Source organism: Phoxinus phoxinus (assembly GCF_949152265.1).
Source record: "Phoxinus phoxinus genome assembly, chromosome: 13".
In the NCBI taxonomy this organism is placed as follows: domain Eukaryota; kingdom Metazoa; phylum Chordata; class Actinopteri; order Cypriniformes; family Leuciscidae; genus Phoxinus; species Phoxinus phoxinus.
In genome coordinates, this window is record NC_136888.1 from 6,890,193 (window position 1) to 6,910,758 (window position 20,566).

The window sequence follows — 20,566 nt, forward strand, 5'->3', positions numbered from 1 at the left end:
ATTGGTTTGATAAGTACATACTCTCTCCTGTCTCGTTCTTCCTTGGCTAGTATTCATGTTTAGTTTGTTTAATAGTATGTTTCAATATTAAGTTTGAGTTTTTGACATTGGCAGATTGATCAGTACCAGTTTTCAAATTTCTTACATGAATTTGCTTTGGTGCTTCACACAATTTTTTTTTGAGAATATGAGAGACTTTTAACATTATGAAAGCCCTGCATAGATTTTTGTTTGGGAAATGAAATATTCTGTGGAAGCTGTGGAGTGACTACATGGTTTGGGTTTGATCATGGCTGACTATGTATAGCCCTATGATTTCAGCCATGTGGTCAGAATTGTGGAATCGTGTCTCTGTGTGAATTAATGGTTTTGTCTACTATGTACTCGGGCACATGTGATGCTCGTTGTGTTTTTAGTGTCTGCCATTGTACTATATCATTGTATAACACATCAACTTCATCTCCAGAGCCGCTTGGAGAGTCACTTCTCCAGCATTTTACCATTTAATTTGATAAAACTAGCATCATATACATGCACAAACTTAAAGGTCTTCACGACAATCCGTCAAAATAAAACTTTGGTTTAACTCAAAGAAATTGTGACAGAAATATATTACTATTGTACAGTAGAATTTACCTCTCAAAATAGTAATAATAATTCAATTATTAAAACATTATTTTTAAAGGAGTAATCACACAATTTGTCTTCCATGTTTTCATTTTAAAAGTAAACCTCTGCTTACTGCACTTTGTTTACCATATTGTTTGCCAATAAAATTGTTTAATTTTCATTTGATGAACGGAAACTGCATAGTATGCCTTTTAAATATATATTTTTTCAAAAGTTATAACAGCCTACAACAGCAAAAGAACCAAAACCCACGATCACTTTAAACAAGCAAATAAATATATAACAAAAAATATGAAAAAAATAAAATAATTTCCTGTTTAATTATATTTGGTCATCTATGGAAAGCACACTCTTTCTCTTGCTCTCTCTCCCAAACAAAGACACACACACACACACACACACACACACATACACACACACACACATACAAAACAGACACACACTTACACACATACATGGAAACATACACATGCACAGACACTTGCGCTGCTCCGCACCTTCATGACTTTATTACAACTGAAAACTGAACATTTCTCAGTTGTGAGATAGTAACGTCGCTGTTCTTCAAGCAGTTAAACCCCTATGTGAAGGGGTTCCTCGTGACCTTCTTTACATAAAACAAATTTTAAAAAAGTTGATCACAAAAAAAAAGGGTTTATTGAAGGTTTCTTCCCCTTTCCTTGTCTTGTCTCTCTCTTCCTCACGTTGGTGTATTCCCACACCGTGTTGTGTAATGATCTTGTCTCGCAGTGGACACGGAGATGTGATTCAAGGCTGAAAGCTGTTTTTTTTTTAGGCTGGAGGTCATTCACTGTTGATCTGTAATTATACAACATTCCTGAATCTGAACTTTTTGTTTTTATTATTCACAGTGGTTTAAAACATGCTCGGCAATTTTTCTTTCTTTCCTGCGCAGGACTGCACTGTGTATGACATGGAAGAGAAGGTTTTGAATGTTGTAAGTATCGTTTGCATTTCCATTATTCATTTTCATATATAAAGTTATTTGTTATTTCTTTCACTTGTGTAAATGGCGATAATGTGTCAGTTAGTTTTATGTTTCTCAGATTCTCAGGCATGGGGTAAAATGCGAAAGTCTCATTACCTTTTATTATTGATCATTACCTATAACACACAAACAATATTATTGATTAATATTATTGATTAATAAAGAATGGAATACATTTTAATAATAATAATTCATTACATTTATATAGTGCTTTTCTCTGCACTCATAATGCTTTACATAGAGAAGGGGGGGGGGGGGATCTCCTCAACCACCACCAATGTGCAGCATCACCTGATGATGCGACGGCAGCCATATTGCGCCACAACGCCCACCACACACCAGCTATAACTAAATTAATATAACAAAATTTTATAACAAAATGATAAGATTATTCTACTCAAATATTTGTGCTAAACAATTTTGTTAAAAAGTAACCAAAAAGTAGTCAGAATACATTACCTAAAATGTGTAATCTAAAAGATTACATTTCTGACTATAAGTTGTGTCATGTAATTTGGAATCAGTAACAGATTTTAATTTATTAATTTTAATTAAGCCAACGTTTCCCCGGCATTGACTTATATAACGCGATCATCAACTTTAAACAGCATATAAAGCAAATCTGCATAATGTTACTGAATGAAATGTGGACCCAGGACCAGGTTTAGGACTGTGAAGCTTTGGGGTCGATGGACTCGATCTACTCGTTCTGAATCTCATCCAGGACAAAAACATGATTCTCTCAGCTTTTTGCTCAAAATGTTGCTTTTTAATTAAACTTACACAATACACACATTCAAGTGTTGATACAAAAAATGCATTAAGCTAGAATAAATTATTTAATTTGTTTGTCTAAAAGCAGAGGGACTTTCTTTTATTGCATGTTGGCTGGAAAACAAGAATGCGAGCGGGGAAAGTGTTAAAACGCAGTGAAATGTGAACATGCATATGTGTTCACACATGTCATACATGCGTATTGGGAAGGGTGAAGGAAGTCTAGAATTGACATGCAAGCACACGCTAAGTCTAGGCATAATAGGCTGGCAAAATGACACACAAAGCATGAATGGGCTGAGTATTCCTTCCCTGTCAAGCATCTGCGGCAGAAAGAAAGGCAGCCCATTCACGAGGAGTTGATCGCATAATTGGGCTGTCTGCAATACAAGACAAATATACACTACAGGTCAAAAGTTTGGAATAATTAAGAAAATAAAAACAAAAAAGTTTGGAATAATATATATATATATATATATATATATATATATATATATATATATATATATATATATATATATATATATATATATATATTTCAATTTTACGTTTTTATTTGATCGAAAATACATTAATATTGGTAAATATTGTTAAATTTTTAAATAATTGTTTTCTATTTTAATATTTTTTTAATGTAATTTATTCCTGTGATGGCAAAGCTGAATTTTACTCCAGTCTTCAGTTCACATGAAACAGTTATATTGTTATTGTTGAAAAAAGTGGTAACTTAAAAATGGTAACATATAAAATATATGCTTTTAGTCAAAAATAGTATTTAACGTCACTGAACCAACCTAAACATATCAATTTATACCAGCTAAATTAATTTGTATAGGTTAAGTCATGTAGAAATGCTATATTAAGGTTACACTTTTCACAGTTTACCACTTAAAAGTTTGGGGTAAGTAAGAGTTTATAAAAAAAAAGATATACTTTTAGAAAGGATGCGTTCAATTGATCAAATTTGTCAATAAAGAAATTTATAAAGTTACAAAATATTTCTATTTAAAATAAATACTGTTTTATTGAACTTTCCATTCATCAAAGTATCTTGAAAAAAAATGTGTCACGGTTTCCACAAAAATATTAAGTAGCAAAATGTTTTTAACATTGATAATAATAGAAGCCATTATTACTAATAATTATTGATCACCAATAATAACTGAATTTTAGCATAACAACAACAAATCAGCATATTAGAATGATTTCCGAAGGATCATGTGACACTGAAGACTGGAGTTATGATGCTGTTGCCATCACAGGAATAAATTACATTTAAAAATATATTAAAATAGAGAAACGTTATTTTAAATTGTAATAATATTTCACAATATTACTGTTTTTACTGTATTTTTTATCAAATAAATGCAGCCTTGTTGAGCATAAGAAACTTTCAAACTTTTTTCCAAACAAATTATTCCAAACTTTTGACCGGAAGTGTAGATTATTTCTTACGTTATGTTGTACTCTAGCTATATTTATATGGAAAGCATAAAGTGATACTCGACAGGACATTCAACTCTTCAAATTGCAACCTAGGTTAAATTTTGAAACAATTCCAACAGCGACTTATTAATAAATCAAGTGAAACCATGTTGTTTAATGCTGTTCTCTCCAGAATGTCAGTTTGTTGACACTCCTGTCCTTGTGCACTGAGCGGAAAATTAAATCAAAGCTCGGATAGCATTCCCTTTGTTTATGCAGGCCCTGTGGTTTATTTATGTGCTTGGCTTGGGTGGATTCATGTGGAATTTGAAATTATATTGTTTTTCTAGGCACAGATTAAAGATTGCATTAGATTAAATTGAAATAAGTGTTTATATTATTGTTACAATTAACATGTTAGTCTGTTTAGACTCAAAAATGCACAGAAAACATCTTGAGTGACAGAATTTGAAGATGACTCCAATAATGCAGGATTATTGTTTTTGATAATATGACTATTTTTCTAAACTCCAGTCAAAGGTGTTGAACAGTATTTGTGACCAGACTGTGAGAACCACGTCTGATCCTCTCATGAGCCAGTCAGCGTGTCTGGAGGAAGTTCAGCTGACCAACATCAAACCAGGAGAGGGATTGGTGAGAATTATTACTTATAACCATTATGTATATTCATAATGTTTGTATGTTATTCCTAAAAAGGACGTCTCAAACGGGTCCTAACGACAAAAATTTAAATTCTCTCACCATTCACTCACACCCATGCCATTCAAACACAAAAGGAGAAAATTTAAAGTATTAGGGTTGTGCATTTTAGCCAGTTTTTCCTTTTAAGTACTCAATAAAATGAGTACTCAATTTTTTTAAAACATATTTATGTATAATATATTATATATCTTCAGTTTTTTTATTAGAAAGATCTGAAAGGAATAGGATTGTTTAAAATAAAGTACATTTTTAAATAGTTCAATAATATATACTGGTAAATTTCCATCAAACTAATAATTCTAGATTATCTAATACGATTATTCAGATATATATTCAAAACACAATATTACAAATTCTATACATCTACACAAAATGACACAAATGCATAAGTGAACTTGAACGGTTGCATTCTAGTCAAATACATACATATAACTTAAACAACTTAAAGGGATAGTTCACCCCCCAAAAAAATTCTGGAAAACTATGGAAGGCTGATCAACTGTTTGGTTCCTGAAATACTGAAAATATCTTCTTATTCATCAGAAGAAAGAACTGCATACAGGTTTGGAACAAATTGAGGGAGAGTAAATGATGACAGAATTGTAATTTCTGGGGGAAATATCCCATTAAACTCAATATTAGAGCTTTAATCTGCACAAAAGCACAATAGTGGCATGGATTCGCACTCTTCTAGCAACAGCACGCTAAAACAAGGGCAACTAAAGCACAAATAATTAGCAAAATGTTATTACTATATCGTTCTTCTCATTATAATCAGGGGTGCACATAACTGGTACGCAGGTACGCATGCGCGACAAAAATCAGGAATGCGTAATGCTTGATGTTACTGCGCGCCTTTGCGTACTTTAAAGGCCATTGCACACTGAGTCCGAAATTTTCGTATGCGTTTTTTCGTATTCGTGATTCGGTGGCTCTGAACTGTCAAAGCACCATTCAAACTGCTTGTTACGGATGCGAAAAACGCAGAAAATCGAACCCGTTTCGATTTTTTTTATGACGGACGAAAGTTTCGGACTCAGTGTGCAATGGAAGGTAACTGTTGCCAAAATCAATGCAACCTAGGCAGTGTTCATTTAATTTTTTTCACAGACGAAAACGAGACGATAACTACATAAAAACCCAGTTTAAATGACGACCACTAAATGTATTGATATTTTCGTCAACGAATAAAAACTAGACGGAAATGTTATGATTGGGGAAGAGATCCAGTCAGAACTGATTCGCGTTTGTGGAAGATGCTCACATTTGAATTGTACCGTGCTGATCTACCGGCGGCACGAGTTGGCATGCGCTTGATGCACGTCTCAAATCGTTAAAAAAATGTAACGTCTGGGAGAAAGAGAAGAGCAGACATATGGATAGATCTGAAGAGTGACGACGCGAAAGATAGCTTTATCCGGTATGTTTTTCTGTGCGAACACACACACGACCCGAAGCGTGCTGTCCAGCACACAGACAGCTAACGTTACAGCTATACAGCGCGCAAGGACTGAATTGAGCTCTCTTTCGCGTCTGACTGGACAAATACACACAACATTATGTCTAAATGTCCGTTCTGGAGAGTATTCACGTAAACACAGTCGATTATGTCTTTACAGAACGTACAGTGCATCAGTGCAACATGATCTGCACACTCGGTCTTAAAGGGGCTATATGGAACTTTCCCCAAAAAATAAACGTAGCAATAGCCTTTTTATTTTACCATTTATGACTCAAACATCACCTGATGAGCATACTGACACCTTGTCTGCTCACAGTGGGTGCACCTATAAGCCTGTATCCTATTTTTCCTATTTTCTGTCGGGTCGGATTTTTCCCGCGCTGTCTGCGGATGTGTCATGTTAAACGTTTCAGATAACTCAGAACACTTATCTCAAACAATATATGTATTTGATTGTTCTTACCTCTGTAAACATAATGTTGACCTCCTTGCAGCAGATGACTTGTGAAGTGTGCACGTACAAACGCGCGCTGAGAGAGCGAGCAGAAAGGAAGAGCAGTTCTGTTTTTTGGCCACAGGTGTCAGTCGCGAGTTTAAATTTCAGAAAAACGCATATAGCCTCTTTAAAGTGACAGTGCGTAATAAACCTAATGCCTTCTGTACACTTAATATTGATCAAACAACAAAATAAAAAGAGAAAATTCACTTCTCTTTAATATCTTTAATAAGGATTAATTATATTTAATTTATACAAATAAATAAATCTGAACAATCAACTAACATTATAATTTTAGGTTGTTTTTTTCACGCTGATGTAAATTTAAGTGTTCGTTTTTTTGTATAAGTTTGGTTTTAGTTCGTTATTTTATGCTATAAAAGCGGGAATGTGACATCATGATTGACAGCTATGGCCACGCTACATATGGGGTGAGTACCAAACACCATCTCCTGGTGCTCACCTGAGTAACTCACTGAAAAAGTTATGTGCACCCCTGATTATAATGTCATGTGTATGACAGATTTACTCTGTACATCTTAACTATATTTTCATTATCAAAGTGACTCCAGGCATCATTGAACTTTCAAAACTTAACGAGGGCTTGGGGCAAAAAAGCTGCCAAAATGTAGAGGAAAAAAATGCACCTGCACAATTAAACTGTTACGATTAACTGTTAGACTGTTACGGCAGTTCCAATTAAAGTGAAATGTGAAAAAGAAATGAAAAGTGTTGATCGCGGCATTACATTAGAGCTGATCACGTTGTATCAGATTTATTTTGAATGGTTTTGCACTGTGGAGCATTCTAACCAATCACACGTTTCTATTGAGCTTATGATTGGCCAATCAGAGGAAATTCAGATTAACTTTCTGGTACTTTTTTATTGCTGGTCCAAGATGGTCTACCAGCATAACCGAGGTGGTGTTCCTGACTTTGTCCCTAACGGTTTGATGTCAAATGGCCGGCTTGGACCAGCTAAGTAAAACCAGTTGTCGTCAGAAAATGAAACTAGCGCATAGAATATGAGTCAGACTTCTATTTTCTCTGGTTGTTTGCAGGTTCCTGTCTGCCAACTGTATATACTGCCAACAACTCTCTATTTCTGTTGTTTTTCATGTTTTCTCTCCCTATCTTCCTGTTACTCAGGGCATGTACATCAAATCCACCTACGATGGGCTTCACGTCATCACTGGCACCACTGAACATGTGAGTAAGGGCTCTAATGACAAAAGCATTTGATTCATCACTGTTCGCTTTTTGATGCCAATGGCTGAGATAAATTTAGCCAGTCTAAATGAACAAACTCAGAAATAGATGGGGCTTCTTTTAGATTGCAGACTGAACAGTGTTTGTTAGGGCTCCAGATGGCGCACAGGAATTGTACTTTCTCAGTAAGAAAATTGCCATACATGTCAAGTTTACATATTCTTTTTTTAATTGGATTGCATTTCTGGGAATGAATGAACCGATACTGTAAAATCTATATCTTGAATGCAATACAAGCCACTTTAATCTTAGTCTTCCGCGTGCATAAATGTCATTTCAGAGGTTTGTGAACAATTTTCAAAATGTCCATGGATTCTTAGGGTGCTTTCACACTTGGTTCGATTGCCTGTTCCGAACCCGAGTTGGATTACTCTCCCCTCCACCGGCCACATTATATAATTTGTATCTAAACCGCGGTACGCTTGCGTCATCAAGCTGCAGCTGGCGCGTAATCTTGTTGCTTGGTAACCGGCGCCGCTATGAATGAAAAGGCGTCAAAATGGATAGAATTGCTCGCTTCACATTTGTTCTTCTTTTTTTTAAACCTTTGGTTTTGTTTTCAAAGAAAAGATACAGAAACACACTTGTGGCTGTCTGCCGCAAAAGTACTAAAATCGTTCCAAAGACAGCGGGCTGTCCGCCGAAGACCATTTTTGCGGAGGCAACAGGCAATCATAAATCATCACTCTGCTTGCAGTGCGTCAATCCTGCTTTTCTTCAAGGACACACACACACACACGCACTGACGACTGTCCTGTCGACCACATTACTGTTCTCACGTAAATGCATGTCTATAGCACGCATTGTGTTTATCGTGCAATCTATACGCGAAAATTTGTTTTTACGCAGATATGATACGCAGTTTTTGCGTGCATTTGATACGCACTTCATTGCGTGTAATACACACCCACCCCACACCATTAATTCTACCCAAACATATAATACACATGCACCACACACCATTAAAGGGATAGTTCACTTTAAAATTAAAATTCTGTCATCATTTACTCACCCTCAAGTTGTTTCAAAACTGTATTAATTTATTTCTTCTGCTGAACACAAAGAAAGATATTTTGAAGAATGTCGGTAACCAAACAGTAGACTGTACTCATTGACTTCCATAGTATTTTTTTTTCCTACTATGGAAGTCAATGGGTACAGACTACTGTTTGGTTACCGACATTCTTCAAAATATCTTTCTTTGTGTTCAGCAGAAGAAATAAATTAATACAGGTTTGAAACAACTTGAGGGTGAGTAAATGATGACAGAATTTTAATTTTAAAGTGAACTATCCCTTTAATTCTACCCAAACGTATAATACACACGCACCACACACCATTAATTCTACCCAAACGTATAATACACACGCACCACACACCATTAATTCTACCCAAACGTATAATACACACGCACCCCACACCATTAATTCTACCCAAACGTATAATACACACGCACCCCACACCACTACTAAATCTACCCTAACCAACCCATGCGTATCCTATGCACGTAAAAACAAATTTTCGCGTATAAATTGCACGATAAACACACTGCGTGCTATAGAGACGCCTTTAGTGTGATCGGGTTGCAATAGTGGTTCACTTCCGCGATTTGGTACGATTGCGTTCATATCAGCAGCGAACCGTACTGGAGTTCACATGAACCGTACCCCAGACCACCCTTTTTAAGCGGACTCGAGTACGGTTCGCGGGTGCGCACCCCAGTTCGGAAGACAGCGTTCACATCATCCAAAAGAACCAAACTCTGATGTCATTCGATCCCGGGTGCGCACCAAAAGTGCTAGTGTGAAAGTGCCCTTAAAGTATTTCGATTAAATTCATATAAAGCTGTTAAAAAATTTTTTAAACAGCATTGAAGAAAAGATGGGAGATGCTTCTGTTATTTGTAATTTTGATAGTGTTATCCATATATTCATCGATTCAGGTTCTGTACCGTCTCTGCAAAGAAGAGATGGATGTCTAGATTTACATGCTAGGCGTCATTGAAGATCACAAGTAGTAAATATTGAGCATGATGATGTTAATGGATAGTTCACCCGAAAATGAAAATGAAATTACTCACACTCATTTCGTTCCAAACCCCTAAGAATTTCGTTCATCTTCTGAACACAAATTAAGATTGAATTCTGAGAGCTTTCTGTCCCTCCATTGACAATTTGACGCTTCAAAAAGTTCATAAAGAGATTGTAAAACTAATCCATATGATTTGAGGAGTTTAGTCCACATTTTCTTAACCCGATTGCTTTATATGATGAACAGATTTAATTGAGGCTTTTATTCACAAATAAACATTGATCAACGCACACATCAGTGGTGGCAAACGGGAGCTCAAGCATGTTCACTTGATGTGTGAGAACCAATGAGGTTCATTCTCGTGTTACGCAGCACGTTTGAGCTTCTGCAAGAACCAATGAGGTTCATTCTCGTGTTACGCAGCACGTTTGAGCTTCTGCAAGAACCAATGAGGTTCATTCTCATGTTACGCAGCACGTTTGAGCTTCTGCAAGAGGTGTGTGTCAAGCACGTTCGGTTGAGCTTCTGTTCATGTTCGCTGATCAATGTTTATATGTGAAATGAAGGCCTAAATTCAATCTGTTCTTTATATAAAGTGATCTGGATTAGTTTTATGATCTCTTTATGAACTTTTTGAAGCGTCAAAGTTGTAGTTGCGTAGCGGTCAATAGAGGGACAGAAAGCTCTCAGATTTCATCTTCATTTGTGTTCTGAAGATGAACGAAAGTCTTACGGGTTTGGAACAACATGAGGCTGAGTAAATAATGAATTTTCATTTTTGGATGAACTATCCCTTTAATTTAGTCTTTTTATTTTATTATTATTCATTGCTTTAAGCATGCACATCCCATGACTTTTTGTGACCTGTTCAATAACAGACATTCTAGACAATGTCAAAATTGCGCAACGCTTCTGCTCCGAAGCTAAATTCCCACCGCTCAACAAGTGATGATTCATACGCCCCAATTGATGATTCATTTCAGATTGTTAATCACACTGACATTCACTTTATTGTCATGGTATAGTTTATTTTTATTACAAATCAACTAAAGCTTGACTGAGTCAAACCTGTTCTCAAAACCTTTTGGACAATTTATTAAAAACAACAGCTCATAAAAGTCATTTGTTAGTGAACTACACAGGTGTGTGTTGTGTGTTTGTTTTGCGTGCAGCCCTTGAACAGCGACACACTGAAAACACAGCTGTGATGTGCGACTCACTTGTGGTGCATCTAGTGTTCATTTTGTCAGCTATTTATTTATTTATTTATTATCAAATGTACTTAGTTTTATCATATTTAGTCAACCTTGTCCTGTTTTTGTTTAGTCCTGTTTTAGTCGACTAAATGTCTGAGCATTTTAGTATAGTTTTAGTCAATGAAAACTTAGTCACATTTTTTGTCATGCTGCATGATAAAGATAATTTTGCTCAAAATAATACTTTTTTTCATCAGAATTTTTGCACTTTCACACCCATATGCATGATTTTACTGTACCTCATCATTAACAATCTCTGTCTACATAATAAAAACTGATAAAACAAGAAACTTCTCTCAAAAATTAAAACGGTGAAATTCCTAATAGTAATTCCAATAACTTTTGGAAAAATTAACACTAGGTTGATCATTTTAGAAATATGTAAAAACAAGTTATGCCTAGCAACAGTTTTGATAATTGGATTTGAGAACTTTGTATAGCATGTGTTCATATAATGCACACTGTTGTTTAGAAGACATGCTCTTACTTGGTATTTCATGTTTTCTTTTATGTGCATGTATATGTTGTGCATTTATTTCTGTTTGTGGTGATGCCTATTTATGAACCCAAAACATGAACTCAACCAATCTGGCCGGCACTAAACATTTGATTTAATTCATTGGTAATTAAAAAAGAGGCGATTTTAACCCATTTTTTTAAGCAATCTTTTTTTATTATTTATATATTTAATGAGGGGCTAGGTATTGCGTGTTGTTCACAAAATTTACAAATGGTTTTGACAGAAATGTGAATATTTAAAGGAAACCAAATACTTATACTACAGTGTCCCCTCAGTCTCCAGCAGATTTGACACACAAGATCCACGCTGGAGATGAGGTCATCCAGGTCAACCAGCAGACAGTGGTAAGCACTTCTATATATGCACAAGTTTTTTGTATTGTACAATGGTATTTTCTATTAAAATAAACCCTTTTTGTTTTTCATTGTTTTTAATTTTTTCTCTCCACCCCGTCTGCTATATTGGTTCAATTTCTTCACGATTAGTCGTATTTGTGCAAAATTTATGTTCAGAAGTGCGTTCTCTGCGGGACTGTGCCTATGACGTTGCTATTATCGTGCCTATGATAATCTGAAAAGCCTTAGCAGAATTATTTTCAGTATTGCTCTTAAGGGCTTGTGCTTGTTTGCTGCAGGTGGGTTGGCAGCTGAAGAACCTGGTGGCCAAGCTGAGAGAGGACCCTAAACGTGTAGTACTTATTTTAAAGAAAAGACCCACAGGAACCTCAGGATTTACCCCAGCACCTCTCAAAAACATGCGCTGGAAACCGCCCGTGCCTCAGGTGTGTCATTCATAACGCATTAACAGTCAACAACACTCACATGATCATAGAAGTGAACTGAATTGTGTTTTCTAATGGTAAAAATAATAATCAAAGAAAACATGCATGAAATATTAATTTTATACTATATGACCACATATATACACTGCTGGTCTAAAAGTTTAATGTTTTTTTTAAAGTCTCTTTTGCTCACAAAGACTGCATTTATTTGATCAAAAATACAGTAAAAATAGTAATATTGTGAAATATTATTACAATTTAAAGGAACTGCTTTCTATTTGAATATATTTTAAAACGTAATGTATTGTGAACAACACTGATCTTCAGTGTCACATGATCCTTTTTTGATTGCATGTCATGTGCGGGGCTCAGTTGTTTATAAATCTACAAATCAAATACAACAATTGGGTGTATGTGCCATGTTTCGGTTTATACAGTGGTCTCAAAAAGATTTTGGAGTCACACTTAAATGTCTAATATTGTTTGACCAGTTGATCTATTGTTCATTATAATTAGAAAAATATCTAATTAATCATTATATTATACTGTATACATATAATACATTTGTTTCCTAACACATCATATTAAGTATTTTGTTTGAACAAATGTTGCTACATTGATATATCAGTGTTTTATTTGTTACTCCATTTAGTTATGTCTTGATGATATGTGCCTTTTTATTTTGTGAAGAGATGTTTTACGAAAGGTTTTCCTCATGTTCTGCAGAGCTCCACCTCTCCTAGTAAGAGTCAGTCACCAGCCGAATCTGCCAAACTGTGCAGTAGAAAGGACAAGCCTGCCATACAGGACCTGTACCTCCCTCCACCTCCCTCAGTGCCTTACACTCCACGGTGAGCCTCAAGCGGAAACCTCCATCAGTTATTCTCTTGTAACATGTAGCATTCAAATACCTTGGTGTTTTGATTATAGAAAACATTCCAGAGTATAATGGTATTTAGGGCTGTCACTAACGATTATTTTGGTAATCAAGTAATCGGTTGATTATTTTGACGATTAATCGAGTATATGTATATTTTTGTTACAACCCCAAAAAAATTAATAAATATCCTTTGAACAATAGCCTTTAAAATTACTTTAAATACATATATAAAATGACTTAATATATAAAAGGACACAAGGCCTTCTTCGTTTTAAAACGAATATTGAACAATATTATTGATCTGCCTGCATTGACACAATTATATGAGAACTGAACTGAGCTGGACCCAGTATATATATATATATATATATATATTAATGAACAAAATTAATAACTTTTTTTACAACAAAAATTAACCATCACTGAACTTAAGCTGGACTATGACGCTATTTTCTTCTAGAAACAAACTTTGTTGCATTGTTTTCCTGTTATCTCTGTAAAGCTGCTTTGAAACAATCTGTATTGTAAAAAGCGCTACATAAATAAAGGTGACTTGACAAAAATAATTGGTTCAAATAAAGTATCAAAAGCAAATAATCATATGGTCTTTTTGAACTAGACTGTTAAATTGCTTGTATTATGTAATATACATTATATAAACATAATCGACTTATGACCATTACGTATTATAACAAAAACCATTCAAAGGGCGCCAACAGCCTGGCGGTTGTTGTTGTTGTTGTTACACTTTACAGCAGAGATGAGCAACGTCGGTCCCTGAGTGCCGCTGTCCTGCAGAGTTCAGCTCCAGCCCTATTAAAAACTCAACTTGCTGTTCAGTAATCCTGAACACCTTAATGAACTTGTTCAGGTGTGTTTGATAAGGGTTGAGCTAAAGGTGTGTTTACGCCATGTCGTAACTATTCTGACTTGTAAAAAGCATTCATGTGATCGTAGAACTTAATTTGCGTAGAAAAGTCACTTTCAGAAAGCTAAGCCTTGTACCACGGGGCCACTGCAGATTTATTTTGGAGTTAATAATGCAAGAGAAACATTTAAATCTGAATCCAAGGATGTAAACAGCTCCAAGTACAGCGTCATGTGTTGGCATCTCTTATTTACTGTAATTACGACATGGCGTGCCGTGAACGCAGCATAAACTCTTCAGGGCAGTTGCCCTCCAGGACCGAAGTTGCCCATCCCTGCTTTACAGCATGATCAAATCCTTGTTTAAAACTGGCCAACCAACATTGAATTCAAATGTCCAATTAATCTTGAATATTCTTTACGATAGAAATGCTACGGCTACGGTAATTTCTTGAACAAGAACATGTGGACACCAAAACATGTTAAACTCAGAGAGAGGGTTTAACTTTTATTTTGAAATTGCAATGAACAACAGTTCACATATTCAGAAACATTATTGTATTCTCCTGTGTTGGCAGAGGTTTATAAATGATTTACATTACAAATCTGGTGGAATGGCTCACGTTGCTTTTCCAGATGAATGTTACCCAAACTCACAGCAGAGATGGAGTTTAACCGAGTTGCTGAGACGCTCTCCACACACATAAATGATAACAGTGCAACACTTCACTATGAAACACAGAGCGCGTCAGTCTTTATATGCGTCCCCAAATGCAGCTCATGACTGTGGAGCAGCATTTACTGTGAATGGAGCCGCTCTGAGAATAATGAAAGCGTTGCGCTGAAAACCGCAGTGCATATATTTATTTAATTGAATCACAGCCTTTGTGATTTCACAATAGCACAATGCTATATTAGAATTCTTAAATGGTTTTAAATATATTATGCAGCCTTAGAGAACGATCTAATAATGTGGTTCATGGATTCTCATCTGTGGAATGTGCCACTTCCAGTATTTTGCCGGATTTAAAAAAAAATCAAGTATACTTGACGAACTCACGATTCCTCGGTTAAATGTGAGTATACTCGAATTTAACCGAGGAATCGTGACAGCCCTAAACTAACATCGGATTCCATCACTTGGTACCAATGTAGTACTTTTCTGTAGATTTCTGACTTTTCCAGGCTCTGTATTTCTGAAATTAGAGTAACTACATTGTTTGATTGTTCCTGCTGATTAAATACACGTCTGCTGTTGTAGGGAAGTACGCAATGGCTCATACAGCAGCGTCAGTGCCAGACCTAAAGGCTCCGAGTCCCCAAACTCCTTCCTGGACCTGGAGAGCCACCGGCGCTTCACGATTGCAGACTACGACAAAATGTCTGTTCACCCGCTTGAGGTCAACGTGCAGATGCGTCCGAGAGGAAGATCCTCATCACATGGTCAGTATTTCAGATTTACAGTAAACCATTGTTTGATTTTATGATTTTCATCATTGTCAAATGTCACATTTTATTTTTATAAGATGCTGACCAAGGTGCTTTATTGGACTAAGACACAACACTACTTCATCACACTGTATTATAATATACTGAGAAGATTTTAAGCTTATAATCACTAGAGTGGATGCCGTTCTAATAGATCATCATTGCAGTGTATCTTAAATTAAAGATTTCCTTTGGCATGCCAGGTCCTCTTGTTTTCAGTGAGTGTGTCTGTAATTGTATGTTTTTCCTGAATATACACACAGGTAAACAGCGACCTCTGTCTATGCCAGTGGATACTTGTTTGAGCGTGGGAGACCTGTATGCGAAGCCATGGGCTCAAGGACGGAAAGGTACAGAACACCTTCTCAAAAAAACGTGCCACATTAACTAATCCAGTTAAGCCACTTCACGGGCCTCTGTGACAGACAGAGAATTTGAGGGTTTTTTACTGGAGAACTTGTGTGTGTTCACACTTGGCAGGTTTGGCTGAATTAAAACGAACTCTGGTGTGATTGCTCTGTTAGTGCGGTTCATTTAAATAAGTCTGAACACTGCCACCCAAACCTAAAAACAGGATGTGATGTCACAAGATAAGAACCTAAAAAGCAGAGGTGGACAGTAACATAGTACATTTACTTAAGTACTGTACTTAAGTACACTTTTTGAGTATCTGTACTTTACTTGAGTATTATTTTTTCTGGAAACTTCACTACATTTGAAAGACAATGTGAGAAAGTGAACTTCACTTCTCACTGTTGCGCACCCCCGCAGTGACTGTGAATGGCGTTACCCGCGAGAGCGGGAGAGACTCTGGACTGTTGTACACATGCACATACACCTATACATCCTTGATAAAAGAAATTATACATTGTGCAGGCTAATTGTGTTTAAGGGAAGGCTGGCGCGGGGCTAGGCGCCATTAACGCATTCGCGTTCATTTGTATGTAGCGCGGTTAGTCCGTAATATGATTCACAACAGGAAAAACTCATTTGTCACTGCTTATGACTTCATACTTTACCACCTCCATGATATAGTGCGGTACCCACTAGTTCATGTTCCATTTTACTCCCTATTTCTGTCTAAAATTCCTGTTTACTTCATACATATTGCCACTCACGCATTTCCTGCTTCCCGGTCCGGTTCGACTGCTCGTATACGGATGCGCGCGCCGCTATAGGGGCAGTATTTCTCCGCGTCCCACGGCAGAGGGTGCAGAGCATGGTTCACAGGGGAGTTTGTTTGTAGTAATGTCTTGTATGTTTACGTATGGTGTGAATAGGTGGTGGAAATGTTATATATGTAGTTTGTGATATGATGATTTCATAAGAACCTGATATTATGTTTATTTTCTACTTAGTTTATAGCTTATTTATGGCCTTAGGCTAAAGATAATACCCTGATGGTTGGTATGGTCCAATTAGCCCAGGATGCTTTGGCCTACTTAAGAGGGCCTCATTGTGCATTACAGGAGAGTGAGGGTAGGTACTAGCTTGCTGTGAGGCTATGTACTAAGTGTTTGCTGTATTTTTGGGAGAAAGCTAGAAACGTTGTACTTCTTTAATTTATTTCTTTATTTTGTTTTCTTGACTTTTTGAGTTAAATATATAAATAAACTTTATTCTATTTTTTGGAACAATTGAGCTCTGGTAAGCGTCTTTTTCCACCTCCACCATCTAAACGCCAGTGAGCCTACACATCCCAGTACTTGGGGTGACACTCGGTACCTCACAGACAAATATCGTACTTTTTACTCCACTACATTTCTGTCAAGGTCCTTGAGTAGAAAGTAGTAACGTCAGGGATGATTTTGGTTGTAAATGAAAGTCTGGTTGACGTCAGAACTCGACTGATGTTGGTTTCTGACGTCAACCGATTTTCAACCACAATACAACGTCTGTCCAACGTTGGAGATCAACAACAATCTGACAGTGGATTCTGACATCAACATGATTTTAATTTTCAACGTTGGGTTTGGTCTTCTAAATGTGAATTTTGTCATTGTTTTGGAGCACACTAGCTTATAGATAACAGTAAGGCTAACATATTCATACAAAAGGTCAAAAAACTGGGAACAGCCATTTGGGTTCCGAAACCATTGTGGACGTTATTGAGTGACTTATTCACTGGACTGGAACTGTGTTATGGAAATAAATGTGATATTGATATGACGGAAGGCAGGCAGAGATTCAGAGGCATAAGGTACTGTAATTTGGCTATTACAATGAACAATGCATCAATAATAAAACAATGCATTGACATTTACTTTTATACTTAAGTACTTTTAAAAATGAATACTTCTGTACTTTAACTTAAGTAAAAATCGGTCTTTACAACTTTTACTTGTAACGGAGTAATATTTGACCAGTAGTATCTGTACTTTTACTCCTGTAAGGAAGTTGTGTACTTTGTCCACCTCTGCTAAAAAGGACAGAAGGCTCAAGCTTCTCATCATAGGAGCGATGTTGCTGTCCCATTACTGTTCGGTACAGGCATCAGAATCGCGTCTTCTTGCAGCAGATCTTCATTTGTGTGTGTAATGGAGGAATTCATGGTGCTGCTTTGATTCCTTTACACATTTGATAAGTTCTTAGCTGGTGAAAAGATGACAAATGGGACAAAGAGAACCAAGAAAAAAAGAGGGGAAAAAATAGGTTCGATTCGAAAGCATGTGGAGCTATTGCTACATTCAAGCCATGTTGTAATTACCGTAAGTCAAGTCATCTTCATTTATATAGCGCTTTTAACAATGTAGATTGTTTCAAAGCGGCTTTACAGTAGTAAAGTTTAATTTAAGGTAACAGATTGTGTTGGCTTTATAGCGGTTCTTGAATAATGTTATTTTCCAGTTAAGGTTAGTTTTGATTGATTCACTTTCGTTGAAAGGATCATTTGTTATTAAATTAGGGGCCGCTAAGACGACACCGTTCTCTCTACACAGACTTTAAACGCGAACCTGTGAGAAACACTGATGGTGCTCACGTGTGCATCAAGAATTAATATTAATTCTATAGTTATGTGCGTTGGAATATATGTGCGCATGTGATTCTCTACAAACCAAGCCTAAATAAATAAAGCTCTGTATGCTTTGGAATCGTGCTCGCGGTACTTTGATGTGCCGATACACCGATCGCTCCGCACAGCGCCGCTTCAAGTCCGACACATCTTAAATCTGCAGTGGTCAGGTGGCACAGCGGCCAGGGCGTAGCTCTCAGAAAATGACGAGTTTACACGTTGTAATTACAAGTTCTACAAGTACGTGAAGGCTTTTTACACTTTACGCTACGGTAATTACTACATGGCATGAATGTACCTTGAAAACACTGGAATAATGAGCAAAAGCTGACCGATACAGCTTAACAGCTGAAGTGCTAAGACTATAACCAACCAGGAGTGAAAACAGAAGAAGGCTTAAATACACAAAAGGTAAAAAGATAATTTTTACATAATGTTAATGTTGTAAAACATTATTAGATCATGTTTTACCTACAAGACAGGTAAAACATATGAAGGCTAATCAAACACCATAGCAACTAATACATACATTACCTACTGTACACATGTGTTGTCCTACAACCCATAGACTGTAACATCTGTAAGCTGCTTAAGAAAAACATCTACAAAATATGTATACTTTATTTATTTTCTTAAATTGACACTTTTATTCAGCAAGGATGATCAAAAGTGACTGTAAAAGCTTTTATATTCTTACAAAATAAATGCTGCTTTCCATAGTTGTTTTCTTAGTCGTTTTTACTGTATATTTGATTAAATAAATGCAGCATTTGTGAGCATAAGAGATTTCTTTCAAAAACATAAAAAAATCATACCAACCCCATTTTTTGATTTTCATAGTGTATATGAAAATCACTTTTCATAAAAAGCAAAACTCCACTCACAGGATTCAGGAATCACATTACAAAGATTTCAAGAAAAATTAACTGCAAACAGTGGATTTCACATTTGCAGATGAAATAATAAAAATGTGTACATACCAAATGATTGTTTGAAACATGAATTTGTTTTAAAACATTGGTAAATTTTTTTAATCTTCTGTTGTAGGTGAAGATCTTCCGTACAGATACCTTAGCAACGAGCGAATACCAACTATCGCTGAGGAGGCCTCGGGCCCGGGCTCGCCGTATAAGTTCACAGCCGAAAGACCCGCTTACGGGATGGACTACTCGCGGAACAGCCGATTCCTCGGCAGTGCAGATCTGCACAACAGCGCCACCATTCCTTATCAGGAGGACTTAGTCAAAAAGACCCCCATGACGTCCTCCCCCAAACGGCCTCCCGCGGAGCCCTCGCTACTGGTCAGTTGGATCACACGGCTTAAGCTATTGACTCACTAACGCCAGCTTGCCCTTCTCCCTTTGTCCAGCTGTGTGCGGTGACTCTTTTCTCATGTCCTTTTTCATGCTTTCACTCTCCTTTTCTCGGGATATTTCTTTGTGCCTCCTATTTGCCTATATTGCTACTTGACTAGATTGCCTTAATGTGTCTAAAACGACTAGAATTTAACCTCAGAAATGTATGTTTGGAAACACGTGTGGGGGGAAATGAGATACATTATCTCTGGTCTGCTCAGTTGTCTTTTCAGAAACAATTTACATGTATGCCACAGTATTAATTTGTATATGATGCCATTTGAAAATGTATATCTACCTCAGCTATTTCCACAGTGGTATCTATGAAATTATGTATCAAAGTGTAACAGTGGTACTTTTACATTGGTAAAAATGAATCTGGTAGAAAAAGAAAAGAAAAAGCGCTTTCCAGTCATTTTTTCCAGTTCTGCTAAACCCCCATGTCTTTCCAAACTGTTTAGTCACAACTAATATCTAATCAGAGAAACAAATCACGTAGTTTCTCTTGTCTTTTGCTTTTGATGTGTAACCTTCAATAGATGTAATTGGAGGGTTGAGCTACCTTTTTTTTCCCCAAAGTTTCTATG

At 36.4% G+C, this 20,566-nt stretch overlaps 1 protein-coding gene across 8 annotated transcripts in view; it reads left to right on the forward strand.

Annotated features, from left to right (window-relative positions):
* LOC307009106 (connector enhancer of kinase suppressor of ras 3-like) overlaps nt 1–20,566 on the forward strand; it is an 80,864-nt gene that overhangs the window by 33,209 nt on the left and 27,089 nt on the right. For all 8 annotated transcript variants that reach the window (XR_013799957.1, XR_013799958.1, XR_013799959.1 and 5 more), the window contains exons 5-13: nt 1,547–1,588; nt 4,373–4,492; nt 7,669–7,728; nt 11,871–11,939; nt 12,230–12,376; nt 13,103–13,227; nt 15,385–15,566; nt 15,875–15,961; nt 19,672–19,925. Coding sequence is in view for 4 of the 8 variants with exons in the window: in XM_079632553.1 (XP_079488679.1) it covers nt 1,547–1,588; nt 4,373–4,492; nt 7,669–7,728; nt 11,871–11,939; nt 12,230–12,376; nt 13,103–13,227; nt 15,385–15,566; nt 15,875–15,961; nt 19,672–19,925 (1,086 nt within the window). In the remaining 4 variants the exon portion in view is untranslated. The remainder of the gene's footprint in view (nt 1–1,546; nt 1,589–4,372; nt 4,493–7,668; nt 7,729–11,870; nt 11,940–12,229; nt 12,377–13,102; nt 13,228–15,384; nt 15,567–15,874; nt 15,962–19,671; nt 19,926–20,566) is intronic.